The 11,432-nt window shown below is 41.4% G+C and overlaps 1 protein-coding gene across 6 annotated transcripts in view; it reads left to right on the forward strand.

The window, feature by feature from the left end:
* The window catches only part of MEIS2 (Meis homeobox 2), a 173,703-nt gene that overhangs the window by 157,015 nt on the left and 5,256 nt on the right, over positions 1 to 11,432 (forward strand). For 3 of the 6 annotated variants that reach the window (XM_050975619.1, XM_050975616.1, XM_050975617.1), the window contains one exon: positions 10,105 to 10,244. In XM_050975619.1, the coding sequence (XP_050831576.1) occupies positions 10,105 to 10,244 (140 nt within the window). The remainder of the gene's footprint in view (positions 1 to 10,104; positions 10,245 to 11,432) is intronic. The other 3 variants (XM_050975618.1, XM_050975621.1, XM_050975622.1) reach the window with 1 other exon arrangement.

Below are 11,432 nucleotides of genomic sequence, written 5' to 3' on the forward strand. Positions count from 1 at the left end.
ATATCATTTTATACTATCCTGTACATCATCATTTTCCTGCCTCCCTTAGGGCTCTGGCTGTAATAGTTCTTATTTATTTGCACAAGCTAACATATATGCAAAAGATCTTGTAGTCATGATGTCGCCCCCACCACCCTCACCTCTTCCCATCTTTGTTTTTGTAACCCTTTTTCATCTGTTTTTAAAGTTACAGTATAAAGAAATGTGAACACAGCATGTGTGTGGACACAAACCAGGGTCAAACACAGCTTCTCTCCTCTTCAGCAGTGTTATACTGCAGCCTTTTACTGTGCCCTGTAGATTTGGGTTTTTAGTTAATAAACTGGAAAACAGATCATAAGGGAAATAAAGGAAAACCTTCTTGCTATACCAATGGGTGAGGCAGGACTTTAACAGCCTGTGTAGTAACAAATCACCTCACAGAATCTGCTCAGCACCCTCTAAGAGAAAGAATGGAGCACTGGGTCTGGGCTGGCAGTGCTGCACTCTGGTTAGCTGCGTCAAATGCTATGTCTTACTGAGTTCTTGTCCACCAAATGCTTTTTTTGAGGAGAATCTGAGGCAGCATAAGCTGGAGGTGCTTGCAAGCACATCACTATGTCTGAAACAGAACAGACATCTTTAGGATCCTAGTTTTTAACCTTTCAGTAGTGTGTTTCGATAAATATATTTTGGCTGTGTTTTTTTGTTTTTTTAAAGTGGGCTCTTTGGATCCAATTTCTTGACATTCCCTGGTTGACAGGTAGAAAAATACACTTTTTTTTCCTTCAGATTTTAATAACAATGAAAAAGTGTACATGCTTCGTGGTCAAGACAGGACAGTGGGTACAAAAAATAGTTATCTTAAGGCAAAATTTACTGTTAGGGAAAATGGAACATTCCTTCTGAACTCACGAACTGGTAGTGCATGTGCAGGTTGGTTGTAGATGGTTGCTACAATAAGGCTTCTTTCATACAGGTGTGTTTATGCCCCAGGCTTGCTGGCCACAGTCCATTCCATTTACAGAAGCTGAATTAAACAATAACTACCGCATTGCAAAAAGAAGAAGGAAAAAAAAGGTGAGCGTCAAAGGAGATGCCTGAGAGCTTTGTTAGGGCCAAGAAAAACCCTGTTGCAGTTGTCAGAGCTTGTTGATGTTGCAGAGAATGGCACTTTTTTTTTTTCTGCTGGATTTTGTGGTTCTGCCTTAGGAAAGAAAGTAAAATAGAACGGAAGAACAAAGTCCTACTCTATAAATCAGCAGCTGCTCCTTGCCAGATCAAAGGAGTGACATTTTTGCTCCTGGACTACTTGTCCACTTTAGGTGCTTGACAGACAGCTAACAGCTGGCCTGTTACATAGTATAGGAGAGTTGGACTACATCTTCTTCAGAGTAGATGACAAGCTAATCAGATACCCATAGCACAGGACATGTGAGTGCACCTTGATCTCTTCAAACATACCCACTACATAATTGCTAAACACCTTTATGCATTTTTGGCAAGTTGCTACTTAGGTAGTTTCCACTGAAATGTAAAAGGGAGAATTAGTGCCTTAATCTTATTTGATCAGGGAAGTTAAACAGATGTTAAATTTGTTGACAACTCTCCTTATCGGTCAATTTAGAATTGATTAAGAAATTAATATGTTAAATATTGGTAAGTTAAAAATAGATGTAAAGTACTTGAATGTAATATTATTCAAAAACTACACTTCGTTTTTGTTTTTTTTAAAGTTACCTAAAATGAGGTACCTCAACTCCTGATTGAGTTCTCAAGACTGTTGTAGCCTAATTAGTTTTGAAAATCTTTTCCTAGGAGTTTAAGATGACAAATTAACACATCTTTAAATGCATGAGTTACTTAAGATTTTAGAGGAGATTTGCTTTCTACCTTTAACATGAGTTTCTAAATGTTAGCAAATCAAAGTGCATGCCAAATTAGCTAAAATTGTATTTAGCATCTCCACAAGACGAATGTATACAAACATGGAATTTTAAAGTCAGTAGTAAAAATTTCAAAGTGATTCAGCTTCTAGTTGATTCCCATCTGCAATAAATCAAACACAGGATGAGGTTAAATGATACGGCTTGTGTCTATTGACTTAACATTTTATCTGCAAGATATGAATAGCTAAGGAAGTATGTCTGTTTGTCTCCTCCCTTCCTTTCAAGCATCTTTAAAAGATCATTTTTACGGTGCGTGGTAAAAAAACATAAATGAGCAAGCTGATGGCACTGTCAGAAGAGAAACAGCTTCCTCCGGCGTGGTTTCAGGTGGCATGCACCAAAAGACGCTTGTTTCCCACCAGGAGCCAAGGGGGAATAATGGATGATACTTTTTCAATTTGGTTGAGGTTTGCTGGGAGCTCGTGGGGAAAACCGTGCCCACCCGCGGCAGCGGCCTGCGTGGAGCGGCGCTGCCCAGGCCGACTGCCCGCCCGGCGCACCGAGCAAGGCGCGCCGGGCCAAGGCGCGGCCCGGCTCCGCGGGGGCAGCGGCACCCCCGGCCCGGCAGCGGTGCTCTGGCCCCACCTCATGGCGCCCTGCTGCACAGCGGGAGGCCTCCCCTGGGGCCACCCAGGCTGGACCTCGGGATCAGCACCGTTCTGCGGTCGGGAGTCATAGCTCTTTCCTGGCCACCGCTGCTGCTGCCGACCCCATGGAACGGCTGGATGCGGCCTTGGCGCGGGGCAGTGAGAGCTGCGGGGCAGTGAGGGCTGCGGGGCAGTGAGGGCTGCGGGGCAGTGAGAGCTGTGAGGGTTGCGGGGCAGAGAGGTCTGCGGGGCAAGGAGGCCTGCGGGGCTGTGACGGCTGCGGGTGCGGGCCGGCGGTGCTGCGGGGTGCCGGGTTGTTGGGCAGCCCCAAGTGCGGCTGGGGCCTTGCCTTCCCTGCCGGGAAAGGCCAGGCGCGCAAACCCCTGGCCCGGGGCGAAGGCAGGGCGGCTCCCCCGCGTTGTGCTGCGGTGAGGGTGCTCCCCGTGACAGCCACCACGGCTTTCCTCGGCAGAGCCAGATCTTTTCTCCCGCTCCCAAGGAGTCATCTGGTGACCGAGAGTTACACGAGTTTAACGAGGCGGATTTTCCTCCGAGGTGAATAGGTGCGCGTCTTGCCAATTCTCATGATCTTATCGCAAGGCTCAAGTTATTTCATGTTAATTCGAGGTCCCAGCTCCAGGAGACAATGGTTATGTGAGAATCTTATCAAGTAAGTTTCTAGATCTTGTGGCTGAGAAGAGCTTTTTAAAAATGTGGCGCAATGACTGAAAAACTCGCAGAGTAAACACTGGGAAGAGTGCTGTTCAAATTTCTGATTTTTTTTAGGACAGTCTCACAGTTACAGGATGAGCAAAATCATGATTTCCAACAATTGGCAGCTCCAAATGGCAAGACGTATTTTTAGGAAGTCGAACATAAACATGGAAGATGCGGCAGAAGCCTTTGGGATGGTTAGCACCTACCTCAGGCTGCCTCAGGCACCCAGCTAAGTTGTTCTCTGTCATCTTCTGGAGTCTTCACCCAACGTGGATGGTGACTTAGGTCCTTTGAATCACACCTTTGACAGATGTGAGGTGTCTGAATAAGCTTTAGAGAGTCAATGTAAAAAGTCCTTAACCCCCCTTCTGTAACAAGGCTGTCCAAAACTAGGTGAGGCTTTGCCAGGGAATAAACCGGCCTGTCCCTCCCACTTCCTCTCAAAAGCAACTGCATAACTGACTCCATTTCTTAATATTCATGACTTAGGGAAGCCTTATTTAGATGGCTCATTTCCAGGTGACTAAGTCAGCTTTTTTAATTTCCTATAAGGAATGCTGCAAGTATGAGTTGGTAACCAGGTGTGGCATAGATTCAGTGAAGCATAAACAAGGGCTTTTTCAACTATTTTTGTGCATACACATACTGCCTAAACGTAATTCTGTCAACTTAGAATACATAGTGGAGGGAGAAGTTAAATAAGATAAATAGATTTTACTTGCTCAGATTAAAGTTTAGGTGATAGACAAAGACCACTGAGAAGGCAGGGGGTGGATATTGATAAAAGTGTTTCTGCAAATTAGTCTTTTCTAATGCATTCTTTCAGACTGCTCTGAGCAGCTCACGACTTTTAAAATTATTTTTTCTGCTTGGCAAAGAAGTAATTTTCTAGGTTGCTTAGGAAAACATACTTTGTGACTCGTTCATTGGTTGTTTTCCTTTCAAAATTAGGGCATTCTTGGGCAGCAAGGGATCAGTGTAGCATATGCGCTTGAGCTAAACACTGACATGTGCATAGTCAAAAGGCTGAAATATCATTTAGGCAAGGATTTATTTCCCCGTCCAAGGTGAAAACAGTTGGATTACTTTTTAGAACGCATTCTTAGACTCTTACTCAGCAAAAACATTGAAGCAGGTACTTAGACCCCATTTATTCTTCAAGCTCAGCTCCCATTTATGGAGGTTTAATAAGAGTTGAGCGTCTCATCTACACTTGGCAGGTTTCTGAAAAATCTTGCAAGACTGTTCCCCTGGACACCTAAAAATTTTTTTAAATTAATTTTTTTATTCATATGGCAGGAAACAATTCTAACCCCAAATTAGTGTTGCTATTGTCATTACTTATATTTTTATTGTTTCTGTGACTAAGTCTGTGACAGTGTTCATTCAGTGCTTCTGTCCTTTGCAAGTCTAAGAGCAGAAGTGTCTTGGGCTAAAACTGAGTCAAAACTTTCCTTGTCATTAATCCTTCTAAAGAACTGATTGTGAATTCATCTCACAAATTTGTTTATTTCTCTGGTTTTCGCATAAAGAATTGGGAACCGATTTATGCAGTGGCTGGTTTGTTAAATAAATTCAATATTTTAGCACCGCATTTTCTGGGATGGATATTTTAAGTGGAAATCCAGATTGAAGACTGACACTGAAGTTTGGCGTTGTACATGGTGGCTCCATGTTGTTCCTCAGTTTCTCATGGAGAGCTGTCTACGCTGCCGGGGCAGCAATGGCTCAGTTTGGCACCAGTTCATCTCAGAGAAGATATTAGACATACAGACAAGTGATGGGAGTTAAATATCACTCTCTGCTTGAGTTCAGATTAGGCCCCCAGTTGGGAACTAGTTATAGTTTCCTGAGCATTCATGTACTTCATTCTTCTGAAACAAGACCTGTTATGACCCTACATACTTAGAGTGAATTTTCCATGATAGCCATAAAGTAAAGCTGGAGATTTCTGATTCTGATTGCCAATCAGTATAGTTCCTAACAGTTCATTTCAAGAACTGCTCTTTAGCAGATTCAGTTATGGTGTGGTCACGGTGTTTCAAAGTATATGTACCCTGTATAAAAAAGACAGTGGAAACACCAACAAAATTATTTTTGATTGTGCCAGATTTGAAGAAGCAGATTAAGAGATCGCTATTTGCTATTTATTCCCTTTGCACTTTGCATAAATGTATCTCTATGATTTTATCAGAACATTATTTTATTATAAGAATAAAATGTATTATGCAAATTTGAGTTTAATGTCATTTGATATGATTTGAGATTAAATACGATAAATATATAAAGAAGATTAATTACAGGGCTTCCTATAAAGTACAGAATGCATATTTATTTTGGACAAAGAAAACCAAATCTCTGTTTGAAGAGATGTGATTCAAAGCATATATTTAGATTATATTGTCATGCTAATTATCAGTGGTAGGAACCAATCAGGACTAGTGCTACCAAATCACCAGACTACATTGCATATTCACTAGTGCACTTTATTGCTCTACTGGGTTTTGCTCTAAGCAGATAAAAGTGAACTCACTTCCTTTAAAAGTCCATGTTGTTTTAGATTTTGAGCCAGGTCTTGTTCATTTGTGCTTTCATGAACTGTCCCGCAGAAGTAACCAGAACTGCTTGTGTGAGAAAGACAGACTCTGGCTATAGGAAATAGATGTGGCTGCTTTAGCTAGCAATTAAAGAAGAAATACAAGATGCAAAAAACCTTCTGATTCAAGTGGCTATTGTATGAATAAGCAAGGTTGGTAATCTGTCATTTGCAAAATGTTGGGAGTGAGTTTTTTATTGAGCCTGCTATGTCAATGACATGTATTTCTCAACATTACACACCTCATTTATCATTCTGGAATGAGGACCAAATACCATATGAATGTAGAGTTTTGTGAAGGTATTGCTCACAGCCCTGGAGGCTGATGACCCCTCTTTATCTCCGCAGCAGGTAAGGCACAAACACTGGCAGTGTGAGCTCTCTTTGCAGTCCCCTGCCAGTGAGCCTGACTGTTAAGCTGGGGGAACAAAGGAAAGATAGCATATGGATAGCAGATTGTAGGAGCGCTGAAAGAGGACTGAGGAAATCTATGTTGGGTGTGTGGCTCTGCCAAAGATCTCTTGTATGACTTTGGCCTTGTCACTTAATCTCCTTCTGTCTCTGTTCCCCTCTGCAAACAGGGAGAAGGCGTCTCTCCTCTCCCCCAGGCTTTGCCTGGAAATCTGTTCAGACTGAGTTCTCTTGGACAGTGTGCTTGTGAAGCATGGGGTGGAGTAAGACTGAGCTTCATTGGGTCCTCTAACTGCTGCTATCATCCAAATAATAGGAATTACTATTAACAGCAGAGAAACAAAGAAGTCCATGTCTTTTTGATAGATTTTACTCATCTTTTCAGGCCATTCAATCTTTGGCCTCTGGGTGAAGGGTATGAACAAGGTAAGCAATTAGTGTCAGGAGCAGAGCTGTGAATTCTTCTTTTATAGGGTTCCAAATAATGCTGAAAACAGTGGCATTGGTGTTCTCTTTTTTCACCTGTCTCTTAATGCCTTTTGAAGACATTTGTGCCTAAATAACATCAGTGTTTCTGCAGCACAAACTGAAGTGCTATGTAAAAGGCTGTATTTTTCTTTACTTTGGCCCTGGATATGGCTCTCGGAGGGATTCAAAAACAGCCCTCAAAAAATGTAAAGGCTAGGGCAGGGACTCTGTTTTCTACATCTCTGTTATGCACTGTGCATATTTATGGGGCAGTATAAGGAATAAATAATAATGCACAAACACTGCATTCTATGCCCTTGTCTACCAATTGTGCTGATGCATTACATGATGTAGCTACTGTTAGTGAAACTAGAATTCCATTTTTAGCTTCACCTGAAATGTATGTCTGTTTTGCACCTGCAATCTTGCAAATATAAATAATTTCCTATGTCATTTTTCAGACATACCCACTGGTGGCTATAACTGATGCTGTTTATGAACAAGATTTTTCAGAGGAGCGATAGAAATGGAATTTCAAAATTACCTGGATGCCTAAAGCTTGTTCTCCTATATCTTTTCAAGTATAGATCAGTGTATCTTCTCTCTAGACGAAGTTGTTGCTGGTCCAGAGGACATTGCTTGCACCTGCTGTTATGCAGATATGAAAAAGAAAAATGGAGAAATAATGAAATCAGAAATCAAACCCAAGAGCTATTTCTCTCAAGTTTTAACTGGAGAAATCGTATAACTTTTTTTCTTTTTTTTTTCTTTTTTTTTTTTCTTTTTTTTTTTTTTTTTTTTTTTTTTTTTTGGTAGGAAAACAAATATGGAGTACACACTTTTAGGGCTTCAACTCCCATTTCCAAAACAACTAGTGAATTGCCTCTAGGTAGAGTTTGCAGTGAAAGACTGGCTTTATTCACATCAGCAGGATAAAATGCCCTGGGAGTGAATGGCTGGGCAAGATGGGGTTTTCAACACCGGTCCCAAAGGCTTAGTCTGTGGAGACTGTCGAATATGTAAGGCTGGAGCACAGTATCCCAATCTCTGTGCTCAGAGGTAAAGCAGATGTTACCTGAAACCCTTAAGGATGTAGAATTTTCTTAATGCTCTGCCTTGTTGTGCAAACCCATTGAAAGAACACTTCAGAGGGCACCCATTTCTTACTAATGTAAACTTTCTGAGGAGTATCCAAAGATATGACCTCTGGGTGAACCTTTAACCTTCCCCTTAATTATTTGTTTGAAGACAGTGTGGAGTTCTCCTGCTGAGAGCCAAGGCCCATAATGCTTCGCAGCCCTGCGAGCAGGGGTGTGTATGCAGGGAAGTGAAGAGGGACATAAATAAGGGGACCACCAGATGTAAATAATAAAAGTGGTTGGGGTTTAAATAAAAAAAACCCGAAAGAGCAATTTGGTTTTCCTGAAGACTGGCCTGATTGAAGAAAAGGGGTTAGTAAGATGGAAAGTGTGTGCGTGTGTGGGGGAGTGTTTCTGTGATTTTTTACAGGCCTAAATAAGTGTTCATTCCATTCTTTAAAACCTTGCCATCTGTATACACCATTAGAAGCTCATAGGAGAAGAGAAAACAGTCTTATCAGGCTTTCCTGTTAATCTCTATTGGCCTTAACTTTAGCTGATAAAAGGCGTGCTGGATGGAGGAGGTTCAGGTCAGGCTCCATTTGGTCAGCACAGCAACATTACTGGAAAGTAACTCAGCAAATAAGTCCTATCGGGGACCTTTGTCTCTGAGGACGGAAACACATTTCAGAATCACAGAACTGGCAGTGATGTGCCAGTCAGAAGGGAATAAACAAATATATTGACTGTGTCTGAGTTTTTATTTTAATAGCTGAAGTCATGACTAATTCTGAGTCAGGATGACATTTCTGACAACTAAATGGTACTTTTCCTAAAGAATAAAGAATGTCTTTGGAGGTAAACAGAAAGATGCAAAAGAGCCCTTTAGTGTTACTTGTAGCATTTATGCATCTGTCTAATGAAATTTCCACCACTGTGATTACAGAAGATGCAATCGAAGGTGTGCCACCGTCCTTTATTATCTGCGAAGGAATTTAACCAGAGGGTGGGAGGGAGTGAGAGAAGCATGACAAAAGGCCTTGCAGAGTTGATGCTATATAAAGGCTAGCAATTTACTAAATGAGCAGATGAACTTAGTTTTCAGTTAACTGACTGAAAGACTTTGCTAGGCGTTGGATCGGGCCCAATGGCAATTATTGGAGGCTGTTTTGGATGATGGGCATTTTAGTATTTCTGAAGAGGATTAAACGCTAGTATTCGACTTCATTAGCACTCCTTAAGGGTCACCAGGCGAAAGCCTGAGCTGTGAAATAGCACACAAAACCTGCACGAAGGCTCCAAAGTGTTCTCAAACACAAAGAGAAGGGACAAAAACAAGTGTGGCTCCCGAGTGATAGAAAATTGCCCTGTTTTCAAAGATATTTTGTGAATAGGCAAGTTTTGAAATTATTTCAGAGAAATTAATTTAGCTTAGCTTGTGCTGATGTGGATTGCTGCGCATTAGCTAATAAGAAATATGCAAGCACTTATTTTTGGATTACTAGCAAAATTAAATCCAGGCTCCAGAGCCAACTAACTGCCTTTACCAGTGCTCAAAAGCCTCGGCAACCACCCCAGTTTGAGATAAAAAAAAGGTTATTTTGGGCCTAATATTAACCACATGTACCTGTGACTGGGGGTTTCTAACGAGTTGAAAGGTGCCTGAGTTGAGGGCAGGCAGGCGGTCGCCTTGCACGGGGTGTCCCCGCTTGGACACAGAGGTGGCCCCCAGCTGGCACTGACCTCCAAACGACCCTTGCCTTTACAGGCTCCAACTGCAGGAGTTGTAGAAGAGCAGAAGTCTTTCTGGGCCGGCACTTATTGCTGCTGCGCTGGTGATAAAACTTCAGACAGCCTAATTGATGGCTTTGCTGACCTAACGATACCTTGTGAAAGCACGGAGTGGCAAAGCCTGGTCCTCATTTATGGCCAGCTGCAAGGAGAACTGGATCCCTAAGATGGAAAGGGGAAAAGAAAGTCTTCCAGTCTGTGAACTTTAACCAGGATCTGAGCCACTCAGAAGAAGTTAAAGAAACAATTGTCTTTTAACACAAGTTTTCAGTCGCATTTACTTGTTCAAAGCCTTCTGGCAAATCCAGCTTTAAGCTGGCTAGTAAGATAAGCGTGTTACCAGTTACGATTTCTGAGCACTTAGAGGAAAATCCTTTAAAGTGAAATTATACTCTTTTTAAAAAGCGACGTGAAGCAAAACACATTTCCACAGCACGCTAAAATCCTGTCACTTTTAAAGCAGAGGTGTTCTCAAAACAGAGAAGCAAGCTGATGAAAGGACTTCTGTTCTTTGTATTCTGTTGCAGGTTTATTAATGCCAGAAGAAGAATAGTACAGCCTATGATTGACCAGTCAAATCGAGCAGGCAAGTTCCAAGTAGTATCTGTATTCAAGTCCCACAGGCGCAAATCCTCATCAAGTTATTCTTCAGGAGTCCCATCACCTGGTAAATAAATGCTTCAACCAGGCATTCTGGGAGATTATTTTTTTTTCTTATGTCCCCAGAATTCCGCTGTAGGAAGCAACTTCGCTAATTGGTGCTAATTGGAGATTTCCCACCCTGACTCTACTGAAACTGCTTTTTATTTTCTCTCTGAATTGGTAATTGGGTACAAGTAGTAGTGCCACAAGCAGTTTGTTTGACTGTGAGCTCTTGAATTACTCATTGCTTGTCTGCATCCAATCAGCAGGACAATCTCATTTTCTTGCTACCCACAACTCCTTGGTGTATGCATTGCTTTTACTTCTGGAAGGCGAGCTGTAAAACTCATTGTATCCATTCATTTGCTTTGACTATTCACAATATGCTACTAATGTGGCATGGTACCATACTGCCAGAAAATATTAAAAGATTATTACTTTTGTTTAAGAATGCACCAGATATGCTCCCAGTGAAACATATGATTTTTATAACGATACCTTTTCCACATTTCTATTAAGGCATTTAGAATATGTAACACTTTACACAACAACGATTCCATGTTAATCATTCCACTTTCTAATATGCATTTCCTCAGCATACGAGGGAGTTGTGGTTTCCTAACATGAGGTTATGGGATAAAACTGTTCTCCATGTGGTGATGACTGTTGTCACTAACAAGGGCTTTAACTTGATGGTGATTTCGCCTGCTGCTTCACTTTAAAGGTTTTTGAAAAGGTTATTAAACCTTTGGGAAACGCTTCCCATGTAGCATTAAATTTCTTTTTCATTAACAGGTAAAAAGGGGGAAAACACTAACTCAACTAACCATGCAAAACATTTAGCCAAACACAGTGTATACATAAATAAGAAAAGCCACATCCAGAATTTCCCTACTCTGTCTAGAGTAGGTGAGAGTAGTTTTATAAGTTTTATTAAGTTTCATCGTAAATACCCTGTGTCACAAATGCCAGATTCACAACTTTGTGTAATTAGAGAGGAACAGAATAGGTACTTACTTCGTTAAGAAAAAACACATAGCACTTCAATGGGCTTCCGCTGTTTTGCATTAAAGGTAAGTAGAGAAACAGATCCTAAGCAAGTGAACTGACTTGACCAACTTGTTTATTGGGCCCCCTATAGCATTTTTATTCTATAGTCCTGGTAACATAATCAGCTCATAAAAAGCACAACCTGAGTTTAAAGTGACAGCCA

This window comes from Serinus canaria, chromosome 5 (assembly GCF_022539315.1).
Source record: "Serinus canaria isolate serCan28SL12 chromosome 5, serCan2020, whole genome shotgun sequence".
In the NCBI taxonomy this organism is placed as follows: Eukaryota; Metazoa; Chordata; class Aves; order Passeriformes; family Fringillidae; genus Serinus; species Serinus canaria.